Below are 20,352 nucleotides of genomic sequence, written 5' to 3' on the forward strand. Positions count from 1 at the left end.
AAACTATAATAAATCTTGTACAAAGTATGCCTTGTGAGGTATCATTTGAAAACTCATAATTTGCTGATCATTATTGTTGCGGCAAAATGTGTGTTACAACATTGTATGCAAAAGTTATAATATTCTACTGTATGACATTACTGAGACATGCTCCAAGTTTAGAAAAGCAGGCACAAACCAGTTCCTCAGATACAAAGGCAAACTGACACCTCAGGCAAGTGTTAACAAAATCAAACAGACTATCACCTGGCTAAGCAGCCAGTCTTTGGCAAGCAGAGAGGTGTTAAGGAAAAAAATTACTTCTCATGTAAAGAGATTGGCTGTCACTAGAACTCCAGCGGGAGATGATTCTCAAAAAGAGGATGAAAAGATATAAAAATGAGGAACAGAGACCCCAAATCACCTCTTTCCCCTCATCTCTGCATATTGTGGCCTCAACAATGTTTTAAAGACAAAGGAAGCATCATTGACCTGGCGGAGTGGTGGTGGCTGAAGGAATCCAACCAGACTGCAGTTAGCATATGGTGAGAGAAACATTTTTGCTCTGAATGCATCCCCATCCTGCAGCCCACATCCCAGCCCCCTGAAAGTGAGAGACGGTGGGGGAGAGCCCTCCACTGGGGTGGTGGGATAGAGTGAACAGGGGCGGGGCCTTGGAGAAGGGGCGGGGCCTCAGGGAGGGGGCGGGGCAAGGGCAAAGCTGTTGGGGTTTGTGCCTTTAGGAAGTTGGCAGAGAACCAGCGCCTGTCCCTGCAAACGCAGTTGTTGCTGCACCCCCTCCAGCCCCAGCATCGCTCGCCTAACCGACCCCCAAGAACTCCCCGGCCGCTAACGGGGAGGGAGCATTGCAAAGGCGGGAGGCAAAGCCTTGAGCGGGCCCTTGAAGGGGAGCCGGCGAGGAGCCCTGGAGCTGGGCTGCTACGGAGTCCTTGCACCGGAGCTGAGCGCCGCCCCGGGAGAAGCAGGAGGATGCGCGCAGTCTTCGCGGGACTCTCGCTCGTGCTGCTGGCGGCGGAGCAGGGCGCGCGTGAGTCTCGGGGCCCGGCGGGACCTGCAGCAGCTAACTAGCGGGGCGCCCCCTCTCCCCGCGGCCGCCAGTGCAATGCCCCGGTGTAACCGCGCTGCCTGCACCCCCGTGCTTGCAACTAACTAGGGGGCCTGCGCACGGTGCCCCCAACATAATTGCGTGTCCCCCGTGCGCTGCACCCGTCTGCGTGCAACTAATCAATGGAGCTACACACCACCGTGCACCCACCCGAGCTGCTAACGCCGCCCCGCAGTGAGCACCCCTGTAACCGCGCTGCTGCACCCCTTCTGCATACAAGTCGCCAGCGGAACTACACGCACTCACCGTGCACCCCGCAAAGCTGCACCGCGCTTTGTGCTGCGGGGTGAACTCCCTCTCCACGGCACCCGGTAGGTGCAGCTCGCTGAGCGGCGCCCATTCCTGCGAGCAGCCGCTGTGACCTGCGGAGCAGCTGTTGTCCCTCCTCCCCGCCCTACGAGTGAACGTGGAGCATGCACATGGCCGGCTGGTTTGCACGGAGGGGCCGGGGAAGAGCGTGCAGGGCTGAGCCCCTGGCACCGGTGCAGCATCGGGCCCGGCTTCAGCCGTTTCATTGCAGTGCAGCAAGGAGGAGAGCGCGCGCGTCGTTTTTAAAATCTTTAACCCTTTGCGTGCCGGGCTCATCCGCGAATCCTGCTGCCTCCCCCTTTCCTCTGCAGGCTGCCCCAGTGTGGAGGCTGCTGCTGCTTAGGGTTGCCAGTCCTCCAGGATGGTCCTTGCACTTCCAGGAATTAAAGATGAATCTTTAATGAAAGGTTGTGGCATGGGATGAAATCAATAAACCTCCAGGAATGCATCCAGCCTGAATCTGCAGCCCTAGCTGCTGCCTTTCAGGCCCCTACCAGAGCAGGCAGGTGCATGGGAGAAGCTTTACCCTGTGCTGGGCAGGCTGATGCGGCTGGCTCAGGGCTGTTGGGTAGGGAGGGTCCCAGGCCCTGCCCCCCCTTATTTTCAGTGTCTGGCCTGTGCCAGAATCCTGGACCTGAGCAAGCCCTAAGTTTGGGAAGTTAGGATCTGGGGATTGGCCTGAGCTGCTCCTGGGAGTCCCACAGAGCTATTCTAGATCAAACAATGAAAGGCGAGACAGAAAGGATTGCTACTTCGAAGGGACAGTGTGGCCTATGTGAATAAAGCGCTAGACTGGGACTCAGGAGACCTGGATTCGGTTCCTGTGTCTACCACCGGTCTGCTAAATTTTAAGCAAGTCACTCCCCTGTCCTGCTCCCCTAATTTGGGGATAATGAGGCTGACCCCCTGGGTGAAGCACTATGCAGTCTACTATGAGAGCTCTGGGTTATTTATCATTTGACTCATTGGTTTACACACCCTCCAGAAAACAAGCCCCTGTGTGTTTAAAAGGCTTTGGTTAAATTGAGGAGAGAGTATCTATTTATGATTTGTAATGCCATAGTCCCTAGGAGACCCAGCCATGGAGCAGGACCCCATTGTGCAAGGTGCTGGATCAGTGATTCTCAGCCTGTAACCTGTGGGCCACTTGCCAGTCAGTACACAGCTGTGGCCTATGTGACATCCTCAGGGCCACAGAGGTAGTATAGAATGCATCCCACAATGTTAAATAGGTTGAGAACTGCTGTGCTGGATGCACCCATAGCAAAGGACAGTTTATAACAGAGATCGGCAACCTTTGGCATGCGGCCCCGCAGGGTAAGCACCCTATCGGGCCGAGCCAGTTCATTTACCTGCCGCGTCCGCAGGTTCCGCTGATCGTGGCTCCCACTGTCCGCAGTTTGCCACTCCAGGCCAATGGGGGTGGTGGGAAGTGGCTGCCAGCACGTCCCTCGCCCACACTGTGGGCCTCATGCCAAAGGTTGCCGATCCCTGGTTTTATAACAAAGACGAAGTTAGCATGCCTAGTTATGTTACGCATTAACCAGGACTTAGAAATAAGATTTCAGAAGTGTTAAGGAAGGAAAATAACTCTCTCTGTAGAGAGCTGAGCCCAAACTGAAAACCTAATCCGAACCTTCTCTTGCTTTAAGAGCAGAGAACTTATTTTTATTATTAATTTGTATGGAGGCCCCATTTATGGATAAAGGCCCCTACTCTGTGCAAGCAGATAATGAAAAAGACGGTAACCCAGAGAACTTGCAATCTAAATGTAAGACCATAGACACTAGAGCTGGGATCGGCAACCTTTGGCACGTGGCCCATCAGGGAAATCCACTGGCGGGCCGGGACAGTTTGTTTACCTGCAGCATCCGCAGGTTCATCTGTTCGCAGCTCCCACTGGCCGTGGTTAGCCATTCCAGGCTAATGGGGGCTGTGGGCCAAGGGATGTACTGGCCGCCGCTTCCCGCAGCCCCCATTGGCCTTCAATGGCAAACCGCTGCTAGTGGGAGCTGCGATCAGCTGAATCTGTGGATGCTGTAGGTTAACAAACTGTCCTGGCCTGCCAGTGGATTTCCCTGACGGGCCACATGCCAAAGGTTGCCGATCCCTGCACTATGTGGATGCAAAAGATACAGACTGAGGGAGCACAAGTTAACAGTGAGATCTTATGCTCAGTGTAACAGAGGTCACAGCACAGGAGATGAATAGCCGTTGCTGAGCATTGTGTCGCTATTACAGGAGAGGTGAGTTTGAAGGAGTTGAATGTAGTTCCTCTGTGGATCTTTATGGAGAGCTTTCCTCAGGCATAAGAAGTGACAGGAGAAAGAGTAATGATGCTTGTGGGCAGATGTGATTTGGGCCACAAAGGCTGGTGCACTGTTAGAGCCGAGGTGAGAAAGATATCACGTGTGTCACTATCTATCATGTTGTTTCTTTTCCCTTTTTCAGGGGTCTACACCATCGTCCATTATCTTCTCTCTGGCCGGTATCTCTGGTGCTGGTTGACCATTGCCTGGCTTCTACCTGACTATATGGTTCAGCTCCTCAGCTTCTCTTGGTTCCGGGCAGATGGGCACAGAGGCTGCTGCTGTCTGGTGATAGTGCACATGCTACAGCTGGGGATTTGGAAGCGGTGAGAAAACAACTCATAGCCTTTGAAGAATTAGGAAGCTTGAGATCTAATCTTCTGAGGACAAATATATGTACTTTGCATGGAAAGTGTGTGCATGCCTGTGTGTGTTATGTGGCAAGGAGAACCACTGGGGTTTTGTTAGGGTCTCTTTCTGCAGTGTCGGATCAGGATTTTCCTATGGTACGCTGAGACTTCAAACCACAGAACTGTGTTAACACTGTCTTCTAGAAAGTTGCTAGCCTGGTTTCTAATTACGGTAGAACCCTGATTTTATGGGCATTGGTCTGACAAGTGACTGGTCTGAGCCATCTTTCTGCCACTGTGTGTGACTCTGATCCTTCAACCAACATAGAATTATAGAAACATCAGGCTGAAAGAGACCTCAGGAAGTGATCAAGTCCAGACCCCTGCACTGAGGCAGGACCAAATAAACCTAGACTGTCTCTGACAGGTGTTTGTTCAACCTTCTTCTTAAAAAAACTCCCAGTGGCAGGGATTCCACAACCTCCCTTGGAAGTCTATTCCAGATCTTATCTACTAACTAACTAATAGTTAGAAAGTTTTCCTAATATCTAACTTAAATCTCCCTTACTAAAAATAAAGCCTAATACTTTTTGTCCTACCTTAAGTGGACCTAGAAAACAATTGATCACCATTCTCTATAACAGCCCTTTACATAGCTGAAGATTATCAGTTTCCCTTCTCAGTCTTCTTTCCAAAAGACTAATCGTGCCCAGTTATCTTAACTTTTCCTCATAGGTCAGGTTTTCTAATCCTTGGAGCTTTTTGTTGCTCTCCCCTGGACTCTCTCCAATTTGTCGACATCTTTCCTTAAGTGTGATTCCCAGAAGTGGACACAGTATTCCAGCTGTCTTACAAGTGCTGAGTAGAGAGGAACAGTTACCTCATCATGTTGACTCTCACTCAATTTGTGATCCACTGAAGTATTCCTCCTGTGTCTTGCATACAACGCTTCCGTCGATGCACTCCTTTTTTGCCACATTTTATCAGTGGATATTTGCATCTACAGATATAAATTTTGTATCCCTACAGGGCTCTACCCATTTTGTAGTTGTGCTTTTGATTTTTTCCTTCCTCACTGAAGTACTTTGCACTTGTCTTTGTTGAATTTCATGTTGTTGAATTCAGACCAAGGTCTTTTTTAATTTGAATCCTGTCCTTCACAGTATTTGCAGCCCCTCCCAGTTTGGTGTCATCTGCATATTTTATAAGCGCATTCTCCACTCCATTATCCAAGTCATTAATGAAAATATTGAATAGTACTGGATCCAGGACTGACACCTGCAGAACCTTACTAGATATGCCGTCCTAGTTTGACAGCAAACCATGGATAACTGCTCTTTGAGTACAATCTTTCAACCAGTTGTGTAGCCATCTTATAATAATTTCATCTAGACCACATTTTCCAGGTTTGAAAAGACTAAGATATTTGGTGGCAAAGATGAGATGCATTTCTCTCCCCCAAAGAAAAATCAAGCACACTGTATCCAGTTGTTACCATTTGTTATATACACTATCACTGAGCAATTAATGAATTAACCTATGCACCGCACCTCCTGGAATCTTGAGATGTTCAGTTTTGTGAAGTCAATCCCCCATAAAATAGGAGATAATCAAATAGAGGTTCTACTGTATGGAGGAAGATGGGACCTGAGAATAAGGTGATGGGAAAGCTGACATGTTCTGGCAGGTTGTTGACATGTAAAGACCTCCCACCCTTAATGCTGTTATTCGTCTTGAGTGGTCCAATATGATGATACTAGTTGAGATGCTTCTGTTTTCCCAAGCAGTGGAAAAAAGTCCTAGGAGCTGTGCATTAGTTCTGTTGTTGAAAGGAAGGCTTATTTGTCTAGTGTTTTTTGCTTTGTTTTTATTCTTATTTTAATTGAAGATCCTAAAAATCCTTCAAATCTTGTCCAGATTAAAGTGGGAGGCAGGGAAGGGGAGTGGAAGATGCTCGATAAATGCTCACAAAATGTGTTTGCACTTTATGTGTAACTTGTGATTAATGCCAATAATGTGTGTGGTTTATGTTTTCTTAAATTCAATAATGTTTCCTCTGTCGGTTTGTGACGCTCCTATAAAGTGTATAATACTGCTATTGTAAATGGATATCTCAAAGGACACATTACGCTTTTCTTAAAGCAGTTAGTCACTCTCAGAAGTTGAAACTGGAAGCTGTCTCCGTAACTGAATTTTTTATCACTGCCCTTGAGCATGTGCAGTTACATTTAATAATGTTGGCAGATGATTGGAGAGAAACTGTCCCAGATTTCTTTTCAGGCCAGGATGGACTGTTATCATCTAGTCTGGCCTCCTGCATAACGCAGGCCATGGAATCTCACCCAGCGATTCCAGCATCTAGCCCAATAACTTGTGGTTGAATTAAAGCACTACCTGAAAAATGAAGTCTAGGAGGGTGTGAAATAAAGTGGTGAAAGCACCACCTGTTGGAGCTGTTTTACAGCTAGATTGGACAAAGTATTGGAGAATAAATTGCAGGGGATGGTGCGCCACACTGCGAGAAGAATGGACTAAGTGACCAAACCACATCTGTATTACAACTACTTAGTCTAGGGAACTGGTTACAAAATTATTCCATTTTGTAATGTAGGTGAGACCTAACCATGGTCACAAACCATGCAAAAGCCTTTGAGATGCCATAATTTTGGGACACTGTTAACCATTAAAATAGAACCACATGAAAACAACCTAGTGCACACACAGCGTTGCACCATTGTAATTGCATTGATTTAACAGCTAACCTTTAGTTGAACTAGTAAAATTTCGGTACATAGACAAGGCCTTGGTGCAACACGGTTGTAGAGCTGACTGATCGTCGTGCTGAGGGATTAGAACCCTAGTTGCAGGTGGAGAGACACCCATTGTATAAACCTTTGCAAACAGATGGCTATTGGAGGAAGAAGGCCTAACGTTGGACTTGTCAGTTTTTGCACTGTCCTTTCACGATGGCACTGAAGGGGTTATTGGTTTCTTGACACTCATGTTCATTCTAGGGATGTAAATACCGTTTAAAAAATTGAACTGTTTAAACGATTACAAATATTTCATTTAAATGGTTAACTGATTAAGCGGTGGGGCCGATCCAGCAGGCATGGCTCGTGCTGTTCTGGCCAGACAGGCCATATGGGGTCACTGCGACCGCCGGCCCGGGGTTAACAGTTAACACCGGTTACCCAGTAAGACTACTGCTTACTAGTTCAATAAATACAGTGTCTCTGTTAGGAATGTCTATACAGGCCTGAAGTATAAAACTAAATAGTTTCTGGCTAAGGGACGGTCTTCCAGATGGCTGTATTTACCGTGTGCGTAGGGTTTACTGCAAAACCCCAATATTTACCTTAAGTAAACACCTCTAAAAGATTACAAACTGTGAAATAAATTACATCGGTGGGTATCAGTAACACGTCATTGGTTAAAATTGTGTCAATGTTAACGGTTTAGCTAAAGTTCATGTATTTGAACCGGATCAAATTGTGTGTGTGTTTGTGTATGTGTGAGACGGCCTGGGACGGTTTGTTTACCTGCAGCATCCGCAGGTTTGGCTGATCGCAGTTCCCAGTGGCTGTGGTTCACCGTTCCTGGCCAATGGGGGCTGTGGGAAGCTGCGCGGGCTGAGGGATGTGCTGGCCGCCCTTCCCACAGTCTCCCTTGGCCTGGAACGGTGAATCGCGGCCAGTGGGAGCTGCGATCGGCCGAACCTGCGGACGCTGCAGGTAAACAGTCCCAGCCTGCCAGCGGATTTCCCTGACGGGCTGCATGCCAAAGGTTGCTGATCCCTGGTCTAGCACCGGCAATGTGCTAAGTGCTTTACAGGGAAGCATAAAGCCAAGAGTCCTGATTTTCCACTGCTTCAAGCCATTGGTAGTCATTTACGCAGGGTGTGAAATACCCCTGGATCAGGATGTTATCACTTTACACAAGGGGAGATTACTGCACAGGAACCAAAGGGCCTGATTCTCCTCTAGATCAGGGGTTCTCAACCTTTTTCTTTCTGATGCCCTCCCAACATGCTATAAAAACTCCACAGCCCTCCTGTGCCACAACAGCTGTTTTTCTGCATGCAGAAGCCAGGGCCAGTGTTAGGAGATAACAAGCAGGGCAATTGCCTGGGTGCCCCATGCCACAGGGGATCCTGCGAAGCTAAGTTGCTCAGGCTTCGATTTCAGCCCCAGGTGGCGGGACTTGGAGCCCTGGGCTTCAGCCCCAGGTGATGGAGCTTTGGCTTTCTGCCTGGGCCCCAGCAGGTCTAATGCCAGCCCTGCTTGGCAGACCCCCCCTGAAACCTGCTGGCAGCCCTCCAGTGGGCCCCGGATCCCTGGTTGAGAACCACTGCGCTAGATCACACCTATGTACATCAAAAGTAACTGGTCCTTTGCCCCGAAGAGCCCTGATTATGGTTTGTACTCTTTCAGGCATTGGGACGCTCTGTGGACAGCTGCCGAGGCTGGAGGAAGCTCCGTTGCTGGAGATCTCCTCGTGCAGCTGGGGGACCTGTCAGTTCTGCGCCTCTTGGAAGCCCTGCTGCAGACTTTGCCCCACCTGTTGCTACAGAGCTACGTTTTTGTAGCGGTGGAACCAACTGGCCTTGTCCCAGGTAAGTGGGGAGTCTTTAAATGTAGAAGGAAGGTGATGTATGTGTGAGATGTGTCCTCTAATGTATGTGTCCTCTAATGTCCCCAGGGTAGGTGGGCACAGGTAGCAGGAATGGACTTTCAGGATGAAGCACCATATTGCAGACTAACTGTAGAAAAACATTTTCAGAACAGTGCTTTAAAAAAATTAGCCTCTTGAGCTACTTAGCAGCAAAGGCTGGTGTCTCTCCCCCTCTCTCAAGGGTTTCACATCTTTTCCCAACTGTTTTCTTGTGACCCCCACACAGTGGATGCGTTCCTTCCGACAGAGAACACCCAGAGCATGCCTGCTTCGCTCCTTAATCTGCCTGCAGCATGACTGCTCTTCCACAGCTTAGCAGCCAGTTCATGCTACAGCAGAGAAACTGGGAATCTAACTTGGGCTCCATGTGTGACCAGGACAGAGGACCGTCGGTCTCATCTCTGGAGGAGTTAATTACTAGGCTTACTGGGGGGTGTGATGGCTTGAGGACTGATCTTGGAGTGGGCACTGAATCCTTGCCATTTGAGATGGACTATTCAGTTCATCTCCCTGCAAAATTCAGAATTATCTTGCAATGGCATGTAGAGCCTCTGTCCGTGTATAGAAGGAGCATTCCACTTCCCCGGTAGGTTTGAATCCAGATCAGGTGCATGATGATTGTCCACTGAAAAGATAAAATTAGTGTTCTCAGCCCATTGGAGAGAAGTCACTGCGGCTGACGCTTAGGGGCAGTCTTACAAGAGAAGCCACGGACGGAATGAGCAGGAAGAATTAATAACCATGGTGCTTAGTACTCTCCATCTGTAGCTCTCCAAGCACTTTATAAAGGTCAAGTGTCAGCTCTGATTTGCAAATATGGAAACTGAGGCACAGTAAGGTTGTGAGTTGCCCATGGTCACACTGAAATTCAGTACTAGAAACACCCTACTAGAGGAACTGCTGGTTCCTCCAGACTAGGGGTATGGGAGATAGGATAAACTTGCCCTGCCACTGCCTGTAGTTCCTACTGTGTGCACGCCTGCAGGAATAGAAGGCTCAGCTGTCCAGGACTATCAGTCCCACAAGTGCTAGGAGTCCCTCTCTCACACACAAAGGTTCCCCTATAGGTGTGCAATGGAACATACTTGTGAGAGCGATTGCAATCGCAGGCAGTATCTTTGGGGACCATTGTATTACATTTATGAATGGTTACTGTGTGAGTGTATTCTAGTCCATGGAGGAAGGGTATCCATAGCGCCTCCAGGAACTAAAAATAGGGTTGGGTGCAGGGAGGGGTTAAGGTGAGTCACTGAGACTAAACAGTTCCGAGGGGAGAGTTGCCTAGACTGGCTCAGACTGGGTTTCCAGAGACTAGAGAGCAAAGAAAGTGTTTTTGGTATAAAAAAATGAGCCTAAGTTGACTCAAAAGGACAGGATCTTCTGTCCAAGGCGGGGCCCAGCCCCTGCAGAAGGGTGGGAAGGACTTTGTCCTATGAGTGCCCCATAGGATGGATGGGTAACTCCTGGTATGTTTTGTATGGCTTTAAATCTGTATTATTCTTATTATGTTTTCTCTGTAATGCTTTTATCTTAAGAATAAATGTACTTGAGTAACCCACACACCTCCAGGGTGTGTTGTTATGTGCCATCTAGTGGTGCTGAGACCACTTAGAGAGAATGATTCATGAGTCTGCTGTACAGTGTTGGCTAAAAGGGAGTTGGCGTTTAGCTCATGCGGTAGGGGCTCACACATTAAGCTCCAGAGGTCCCAGGTTTGATTTCACCCGCCAACAACCCGGGTCTGTTGGCGTTACACTAGCTCAGAAGAAGCTGAGGGCAATACACTGTTCATCACCCTCAGAGAGAAAGCAACATCCAGGGCCTGGCTGTTGGGCAGACTGGCTTGCTAGGGTTATCATAGTGTGAGGCAGGGAGCTGTGCAGCTTTCAAAGCCCCAACCTGGAAAGGAGTGGGCAGGGTCCCTGCCCAGAGACAAGTGATGGCTGGAGACCTGACTGGGCGTCCCTGGAGTGGACCACAGGTGGGGAGATAGAGGTGCAGTTACATGAAACTGTGACAGTACTGATGAAGTAGAGTATACATAAGAACGGCCATACTGGGTGGGACCAAAGGTCCATCTAGCCCAGTATCCTGCAAATAAGAAGGTGTGCTTGGTGCACTAGTGTGTATTAGCATGAGAACAATTGTCAGTGGATTGATGGTCTTTTAATGGCTGTCGCAAAAGATACTTTTAATCCTAATAAAACTGATAACTGGGGAAGGAAAGAAATCAAGGTGAGGGTTTAGTGGAGAACAAACACGGGTCAGCAGAGGAACATTTGGTCAAGTGCTTTAGCTGGAGTGAAAATCATCTGTCCTGTGGAATGTAGGTGCCATGGATTTCTGACCCCTCATGGTGCCTTTTGAATAATATCCCTCCTCCTTCATTTGTAGGTGTTAGTGCCGGACTGTCCCTGCTCTCCCTTTCCTGGTCTTTAGTCTCTTATAGCCGCTTTACATGCCTAATGAAACCAGGTCACCTCTACATGCCAGCGGCAGCCCTCCTGTGCCAGTTGTTGTGGAGGACAGGAATGCTAGGAACGAGGGTCGTGGCCCTGGTGCTCTTTGCCAGAGTCTATCCTGTCTGGGTTTTTGTCGCAGCCGGTAAGACGAGATTTCCTGTGCATGCTTGTGCAGTTAATAGTCGCCTGTGTCCCCTTTTGTGAACAGCCACTAGGTGTCGTAATTCTCCTGTTTCTCTCACAGAGGAGGGTTCATAGAATCATAGAATATCAGGGTTGGAAGGGACCTCAGGAGGTATTTAGTCCAACCCCCTGCGCAAAGCAGGACCAACACCAACTAAATCATGTCTCCACTTCAAAGAAAGACCCACAGTGCTGAGTCTCAGAACCGGGGTCAGTAAACTTGGGGGCCGGAGCTAAAAATAGTAGGGTAGTCCCACTTGGGCTGGAGCCCAGACTCTGAGACCTTCCCTCCTCGCTGGGTTTCAGAGCCCGGGCTCCAGTCCAAGCCCTAATGTCTGCACTGCTCTTTTTAGCCCCGCAAGCCCAAGCCCATTGACCTAGGCTCTGAGACTCAGCACTGCAGGTTTTTTCCTGCGCTGTAGACGTACCCTAGGTGTCAGTGAATCCAGGGTTCACCTGTTCTTTTCAGTAAATACACAGCTCATGAACAGTGTAGCTCTGGGGCCTGCAATCCCTCTCCCATCCAGGATTGGTACAACACGGGCAAAGCTTTCCCTGTGCTGCCCCGCAGGACATGGTGCAAGGAAGAGAGTGTGTTCCTTTGCACATTGATCCTGGCAGTGATCTGATTTCTCTATCCACCTTCAGAGTTTCTTGTCAGTGGTCTCTCACTGCTGATGCTTGTAGGATTTGCTAGCTTCCCCCCCGCCCCCAGCTCACCATAGCAGCTAATTTGCTTTTTACTCTCTGCCTTCCCCGCCGAGGTGCTCACTGGCTAGTGATGTCTTTCTGGCTGGTGTCTCAGCAAACTGACATCATAGCGAGTTCCTGTCACTGGAGACTGTTCAATTTCCTGGTGGGGGCCGTGTACATCTTCTGCTACATCAACTTCCAGGCTAGTTCCTCCAGGTACAGAGTGGCTGTGTTTTATGTGGTAAGTGCTTGGTCTCCTCTTGGCTCTTAAGAGTCACAGTCGCTAACAACGAAAACAATTAGGATCTAATCTAACCGTAAGACCTGTGCAGTAAGGGCTGTGGCTGCTTCTGTGTGTCCTACAATGGAGCCCATAGAGTCTGGCCATAATAACAGTAACAGGGGTTTCCAGCAGTGACCTTAACCTAATGCTTCCGATGAGCCATTTCCCCATTTCCTACTTCTTACCACAGTGCTCCCTGGGGTGGCACTTACTTTCTGACCCTTATAATGATCGGTCTCTGCCTTGAGGCATGAGATTTGACTACCCTTAGTTTAGCATGCATAGCTACATTTTTATGTTGGCAACATCAGTTCCACTTGAAAAATCCTGCTACGCTAATTGGAGTGGATACACTTTTCTAGAACTGAAGAAGTTATAAAGATTAAGTGAATTTAGTGCTCATGAAAGGTGCAGAGTGGCAGCCCTGGGAGGCTCCTTCTAAATACAATAAAGGCTGCTACTATTATTGTTCGTGGGAAACACGTGCACATTGCTGGTTCTGTGGTGTCTGGCGTTGCTCCCAGATCTGTGCTGAACCTGTTCCATGTTGCTGGTGTGTGGAGATGCTTTGGCACAGAAAAGTTACTATAAAAACTTGCAATTTATTTTCACAAGAAAGAGCCATGCTTCATTTCTATTCAAAACCTACGTGGGGGAGAAGGCCATAATGGTAGCGGGAGCTCAGGATATGATGGCAAGTGAGAGCAAAATAAATAGATAAAGCTTAGAACTTATTCATGTGTGCCATTTAACTCCCTGCACAGCGGAAGCCATGTCTACAACAAGTTGGCACACATGCAGCTCTGAGTGACAGCTGTCTTTCCTTTGCCCTGCAGATAATGCTGATAGAGAACATCTTCCTTTTGATGTTGGCCACAGACCTCCTGCAGGGGGTGCGGCGGGAGAGCCTGTTTGTGACAGGGGCTGTGATGGCTGGATTCGTGATTGGTAAGATCTATTGCTTTCTCATGCTCTGAATCAGAAGGTGCTCAGATACTGTGCTGATGAAAGCACTGTTAAGAACCTGCCTAGAATGGTGTTGCCAGCTCTCGCAATTTTCTCATGAGGGTCGGTATCTTTTCTAAAAGCTCTGGTTCCTGGAGTCATATTGAGAGGATCCGAGGGTGCAGGTCTAGAACCCAGGGGTCTCTGGATCACTGACGCTCCCTTGGGGCCAGCCAAGGGGGATAGGCAAAGCACCCTCTCGCTGAACTTGGAAAGTCAGGCCCCACAGGAAGTTCTGTTGGAGCACTAAAGGCCTGCAACCGTCTGATTGGCTCACATCTGCTACTTAAGCCAGGAAGTGACATGAGTGGGCCATCCAGCCTGTTGTGAAGACTTTCTGCTGTGACCACATCGGATCCTGCTCTTGCCTGTCTCCTGTAAACCTGATCAAAGCCTGGTGCTGATTCCTGCTCCACTCCTGACCTGCTCCTCACTTCCAGCTCCTGCCTTGATCTTGTTTCATTTCTGATTCTTGCCTCTCCTCGATTCCTGCCCTTTCATCTTGCTCCTGGCCATCAGCTACCAAACCTGGCTTTGACCCTGCCCCTGAGTTTCGACTGGCTCAACCATTGGCTCTGGCATTTGATATCCAACCCTGACTCTGATCCTCGGCTTTGGTTCCTGGGCCCAACTTGGCTCAGCCTCCTGGCTCCGGTATGTAGGAGCAAGTGCCAGCTCCGACCCTTCGTGTCCGTTCCCTGCCTGGATGCCTGCCCACTAGATCTCACCTCCTTGCTCTGAGAGTAGGCCAGACCACCTGCGTCCTGGTTTCTAACATGGAGACAATCTTGGCCTTTCCTTTTTAAAAGGGCAACTTCCTAGCTCTCACAGTAGCAGAGGGATGCTTGAAAAAGTGGCTTCAGTGCACCCTGAAGGCGCTGAAACCAGGAGGCAAATGCTATGGTTGGCTTAAAAAAGTCTCGTTATTTTGGGGGCCTGACTCGTGATTTTTGAGCGCTTGGGGTTGGTGGTGCTGAAGTATGGAGGATTGCTGTTCAGAAACTCTTGCCAGTGAAATGAGTAGGGATACAAGAGGGATTGGTCTTGTTAAGGTGTGTTCCCTTCTTCTGACTGAGAGTATGTTGATGAAGGACTATGCAGAAATGTGGGTGGAGGAGGATCCCTCTCTTTCAGGGACCAGATTTGGCCCTTGGCGTGTGATCGCGGCTCCCGTTCAGTCAGGTGCATGCGCTTGAGGACTGAATGCGGCCCTGCATTGTGAAGGATGTTGGGCATGACTGTCCTTTGCAACAATGTAGTGACTTGCACGGGAAAACGTTAGCCTTGATTCTCTCGCATTGTGCCAGCTCTCCACAATATTCTCCCCTATTGTAACTTACTGCAGCTCAGCAAATGCCTGGTGTTCCTCTCCACCTGCATAGACAGGGTGAGGGAACTGGCTTCTCCACAACATGTTCTCCACCCCCAAGATACTGTCCCAAGCATGCAGTGACCTTGGGACTCGAGTCAGGGGTAGGAGGAGCACAGGACAGAGCTGGGAAGCAGCCACTGAAGTCATGAGTGGATTTCTCCGAGGCTGTGAGTCCCAAGTCCATAGTGGTGAACGGTTAATGCACTTGCTTCACTGCCACCTACTTCAGGAGGGACCAGCCACCATGGGCAGGGTGTGTGTGTGGGGAAGCCTGGTGGCTGTCCTATCTGCTGGGTTATGCTTGGCTCTCCTTGCTGACCCTTGGAGGTTTGCCAGTTGCCTCCTCCCCTCCATCCCGCTCTCCAAGTTGGGCACCCTTCCACTATAGAAGAGGGCTCCAACCTTGTCAGGATCTCCTTGGGAACTCGTTTCCTTTACTATGAGAGGGAAGCATCAAGCACGTAACTCCTCACTAAACCACCATCGCTGTTTTTCTTCTCTGCCCCACATCATCACTCCAGGCACTGCAACTCATGCCAGCGGCCGGGACTTGGGCAATATTCTATCTGGCACTGAGCAGATCCTGCATTTGTTCAAGATGAGGCTCAGAGGGAATCGCGCCGTCTGACTGATTCCATTCACTTCTCTCCGGCCCTTGGCTTTATTTTTCAGAGTATCTGGGGGTAATGTTTTCAAAAGCACCTCAGTCACTTAGGAGCCTTTGAAAATGTTGCCCTAGACGTCTCCTTTGGGTCTCTCTATTCCTGGGCAGACAAGGAGCTGTTCTTCAGAAGCAGCTCCGTGTTGCTGTGTCACTGTGCGATGGCACTGCTAATCCACTGTCCCTTCCACCAGCTTGTTTTCTGAATGCCATTTCCAGAAATATAACCTCGGATCCCAGCAGCTCCTGTTCTTCACTATTGGCATCTGGCCTCCAACCCAGATGTTGATCTAACACCGTCTCTCTGCAGACTGAGCATTGCAGAGTTTGAGGCTGTTTTTCACACAACTCTCTTCCCAGCCTCCTAACTGCTGTGCACTGAACCTGATGCAGAAGTCTTTTCTGGACTGGCGTCAGGAGTGTGTATGTTCTTATTTTTGATCTGCTATTCGGCCACCCACGCCTTGTCCTCCTACATCCTCTGCTAACCACAAGTTCTTAACCTCAATCTGCCAGTGACAAAGGACTTTGTTGGCCGTAATAAAATGAGGAACAGCCCGCAGCACAACAGGAAGGCTGGAACGCTAGGAAAGTTGTAGAAGCAGTTCAGTGTGATTTAAAGAAAATGTTGTGGTGGGGGAGGGAGAGCTCAGTGGTTTGAGCATTGGCCTGCTAAACCCAGGGTTGTGAGTTCAATCCTTGAGGGGGCCATTTAGAGATTGGTCTTGCTTTGAGGAGGGGGTTGGACTAGATGACCTCCTGAGGTCCCTTCCAACCCTGAGATTATATGAGTCAGCACTCTGGAATAATTTCGACTGGCAAGCAGTAATTCTGTGTTGAACGAGTGCTAAAACCAAGTGGCGTCCCTTCTGACTAAGTTGCGATTGTACAGAGATGCTTAGCTCTGCTCAAGTCTCCTGTTGGATCCTTGTCTTAGGTGAATGGTTGTCCCCACATATCACCTCCCAGTACTTAGGGACTGCTTATCTCTGCACTCGAACTCATCGAGTGACGGTCCTAGCAAGTGGTATTGATGTTCCCAGAGGCACTTTTCATATAGATTCCGTGCAGCCAGATTGCATCTAGCTACTGGTGTGTTTTCCCTCCCCATGACACAGCTACAGTTGCGTCCTTTACATAAGGAATTGAAATTGCTTACATTGTAAAACAGACCTTACCTCGGAAACTTTGTGCACCACTGACTATCAGTAATGGTACCGCTGCTTAGATACCTAATCATATCAATATTTCTAACTGTTTCACACCATATGACACAGTGAGGTGTTGGCAAAAATGTCACCTTGTTCCTTTTTGCTTTCTTTCAGGCTCTGCAGCTCTGGTCACCTATTACAGTCTGCTGCACCCCAAATCCACAGAGATCTGGCAGAGTTTCCTGAACAAATCTTGCAACATCACAGCTGCAAAGTATCACGGGACAGAAGGATCCACTTTCCGGTCCGTAAACGAAGCTGGGGAGAGCTTTGGAATTTCAGGTCAGGGGGACATTTTCTCTTCAGATGCAGAAGTCTCGAAGGTGGTGCATACCAGGCCTGCTTCTAGAGCACATGGTGAGACCTCACTTGGAGAACTTGAAGGTCATACTTCTGTGAAAGACACCTGGGTGAACCATCATCACTGGCTGTTGGTAAAGCTAGCCTTGAAAACTGGGGATATGTCCAGGATCAACGCAGCCTTTGGAGATGGTGGAATTGGGGAGCTTTACCCTTCAGGATGGGTGGCAAGCAAACACTGCAGTGCCATGCTTGGGCCAAAGACCAAACTTGGCTTTTCTTTGGTGGGAAAATGCCCTGGAACCCCTAAAGCCAGAGTGGTAGGACAGAGGCTTCAGGCAGAAGAGAACAGCGCTGGAGAAATCCTGAGCAAGGAGACTACGTACGTCACTCTAGCAAGCAGTGAACACAACATGGGCTCTGTTAGAATGCCGCCAGTCCTGCAAGAGGAGCACAGGCCAACAGCAAAAGCCCCTGACTGCACAGACTCGACAAGCAGACCTGAAGCTCAGGCAGACAAAGCGGGAGGCATGTCCGCTCCTCTCGCTCCTAACAGCAGTGCCGATGGCAACACTGACTTGGAAGCTGTTGTGGAGCACCCAGAAGAGGCAGCTCCGATGCATGAGAATCCTACTCTGTACTTCAGTGCTAATGCAGAGGCCACTGCATCTCTGAACAGAGGTGTGGGAGCAGCCAGCTGTTTGGCTGATGGCCTTGTGGAGCTGGTGGAGGACAGCAGGCTCAGGCCTGTACCAGATAACATCGTAGGTAAAGGAGAGGGCTTCCCCATTACCGTGGCTAATATCAGTCCAATCCTGGGCGTTGGCACTCCTGGCTTTCTGCAAAGCGGTCCGTCCCTCTGCTGCACCAGTAAGTGCAGTGCACTGAATTCATCCGAGGGAACCTCGGAGGTCACGGAGCAGGCACAGTGCAACCACTGGGGCACCGCATCCCTTGGGACTTGGGTTGCTGCTGTGAAGAGGAGACTAAGGCCAGCTGAGGAACCGTGCTACACGTCCACCCCCAAAGCTGACCCCCCCAGCCAGGACTGCAGAGTGGGGGAGGTAAAGGAGAGGACGAAACTAACGGGATTGATGGAGCAATTGTAATGGAGTGAGACTGTAAATTAACCAACTGGGGCCGTGTGTTTGGTGTCCAATCCAGTCCTCTGATATCTTGTTAATAATTCACTCTTAAGTCTCCATAGGAGCGTACAGCTCCAGTTCTTGTCTGTCTGGAGTTCTAACCTTTTCCTCCTGCTTGGGATACGTTGCTAGATTCCTCCTTCCTGCACCCACGTACTGTATCATGCAGAGTAGCTCCCCAGCTGTTTGCAGTCTTTTACCACTCCTAGAGTCCAGCTCTGGAGCTGTGTGCTTGCTCCCTCTAAAATGGCCATGCTCTTCTGTAATCTGGGGCCACGATGGCAGGAGTTGCATCGTAAATTGGCAGTAGCAGAACCTGCTGTAAGTAGTGGGGCAACGATTCTGCTTACGGAGGTTGTGCCGATAGTACTTGGGTATGTTTGGGATTCTGTGGGTGGGCCAGGAGGGGTGTTCCATTAGATGTGATATCCTGCGGTGGCAGACATTCACTGGAATGGGCAGGGGACTGTCTCAGGTAACTAACAATGGGCTACAGAATCTTCCGCTGCTCGGGCCCAAGAGCATATCCAGCACCAGACATGATTTTCTGTCACTTTTACAGCTTAAAAGTGCATCAAAGCAAAAGTGCAAAAGTTTTTCTAATGTCTTAACTACTTGGGAAAGGAGGGGGGGTTGATGGAAAACTGGCCGAGTGTCTTCCACGCAGCATGCTAGCAATGCCAGCGGATACGACGAATGCCAGAGACCCTCTCTGCCTGGCTCTGACTCTAGGACTGAGGCTGTATGGCTGTCGCAGTAGGAACTGTAGTCTCCTCAACGATGGCCTAGCTCTGCTCCTGCAACAAAGGGAAGGTACAAATGTTAAATCAGGCATTTAAAGATCTTACTAAGCAACTAAAGCATGGCGCCCCTTACGTATCTGTGACAGCGTCTTGAAACTTGGCCCTTAACAGCCCTCCTTCCAAAGGGTTATTTCCCCAGCTGCTTGCTTCTCCCCAGCTTGGAGGAACAGCTGCTGGCTGGGTGATTTTTGTATCTTGACCTCTGCCCGAAGCAAGAGTCTTTCCCTTTCAGGGCAAACATGAGTTCACAACAAAACACTGTGATCTTCCTTCTAAAATGGGAGGGCCAACCAATCCCTGCTGCAGGGTTCAGGAGGCCTTTGCCCTCAGGGGACTTTTTCACCTCCACTTCCAGGTGGCATCATGAAGGAGCCCCATCCCTCTTTCTGTTCCAGGCTGAAGCCCCTCAGGGTATGTTTACACTGCAGCTGGGTGAGCTCCCAGCCCAGGTAGACAGACTTGCACTAGCTTGGCTTGAGTGAGGATGCTAGAAATAGCAGTGTGGACGTTGTGGTTCCAGTGGAGACTCAGGCTGGCCACCTGAGCTCAGATCCAGTAGAGCCAGAGCTGCTGCCTAAGCCGCATTGTCCACACTGCTATTTTTAGCGCACTAGCTGAAGCCCAGCTCGCGTGAGTCTGCCTACCCAAGCTGAAAGGCTCGCTCCCACCTGCAGTGTAGACATACTCTAAATCAGGAGCAGAATCCTGCCTGTCACAGAGCCGCTTCCTACGCTGTCCTCCTCTGCTCAGGCTTTCTCTCCAGCCTTCTTGCAGTCCTCCACCCAACTGCTCCAGCTCCAGGCCTCTTCCTCGCTCCATAGGGACGGCCTCACTCTAGATCTTAAGTATCAGAGGGGTAGCTGTGTTAGTCTGGATCTGGAAAAGCAGCAAAGAGTCCTGTGGCACCTTATAGACTAACAGACGTTTTGGAACATGACCTGCATGCATCCGACAAAGTGGGTATTCACCCACGAAAAGCTCATGCTCCAATACATCTGTTAGTCTATAAGGTGCCACAGGATTCTTTGCTGCCGCTCCAGATCTTGCTTCAATCCTGGTGTCTCCTAGACTGAGCACAGAGCTTGCCTGCCCCCAATTCCAACCAGGGCTGACTTCCCGCTTGGTCACGTGATCTGTCAGGGGAAACTGAGGGGCTGAGCCTTGGAGCAGGGGTAGCTGGACCTATGCGTGCCCTTAAAGGGACACACTGCACTACAGCTGAGAGGGCTGATCACCGGGCGGCTGGCTTGGCTCACAGTCTGTGGTGTACCAGTACCCAGCACAGACACAGAGAACGGGGTGAATAAGTGGCCTCCCAATATGTCCTTGCTGTGTCTGAGCATTCAGTTAAAATGGATGGTTTGTCAGTTCCAGGCAGTGACTCCAGCCCAGCTGAAGCAGGAACAGAAAACATATGGGGATGGAATTGGGCGTTTCTTAGCTTAGCCAGAACAATAATATTCGGAGTCATTTATTTCAAGCCCAGG

The 20,352-nt window shown here is 49.6% G+C and overlaps 1 protein-coding gene across 1 annotated transcript; it reads left to right on the forward strand.

The window, feature by feature from the left end:
* Nucleotides 1-734: 734 nt before the first annotated feature.
* XKR5 (XK related 5) lies at nucleotides 735-19,748 on the forward strand. Its single transcript, XM_030555217.1, has 7 exons — nucleotides 735-1,027; nucleotides 3,866-4,049; nucleotides 8,507-8,688; nucleotides 11,142-11,351; nucleotides 12,157-12,326; nucleotides 13,205-13,316; nucleotides 16,732-19,748. The coding sequence occupies exons 1-7, from the start codon at nucleotides 970-972 to the stop codon at nucleotides 18,024-18,026; spliced, it is 2,211 nt and encodes a 736-aa protein (XP_030411077.1). The 5' UTR covers nucleotides 735-969; the 3' UTR covers nucleotides 18,027-19,748.
* Nucleotides 19,749-20,352: the final 604 nt, after the last annotated feature.

This window comes from Gopherus evgoodei, chromosome 3 (assembly GCF_007399415.2).
Source record: "Gopherus evgoodei ecotype Sinaloan lineage chromosome 3, rGopEvg1_v1.p, whole genome shotgun sequence".
Lineage (NCBI taxonomy): Eukaryota > Metazoa > Chordata > Testudines > Testudinidae > Gopherus > Gopherus evgoodei.

Coding starts and splice junctions, on each gene's coding strand:
- XKR5 (XM_030555217.1), top strand. CDS start 970: ATGCGCGCAGTCTTCGCGGGACTCTCGCTCGTGCTGCTGGCGGCGGAG. Junction 11,352..12,156: donor CTGGGTTTTTGTCGCAGCCG/GTAAGACGAGAT, acceptor TTCCCCGCCGAG/GTGCTCACTGGCTAGTGATG. Junction 12,327..13,204: donor GAGTGGCTGTGTTTTATGTG/GTAAGTGCTTGG, acceptor TTTGCCCTGCAG/ATAATGCTGATAGAGAACAT.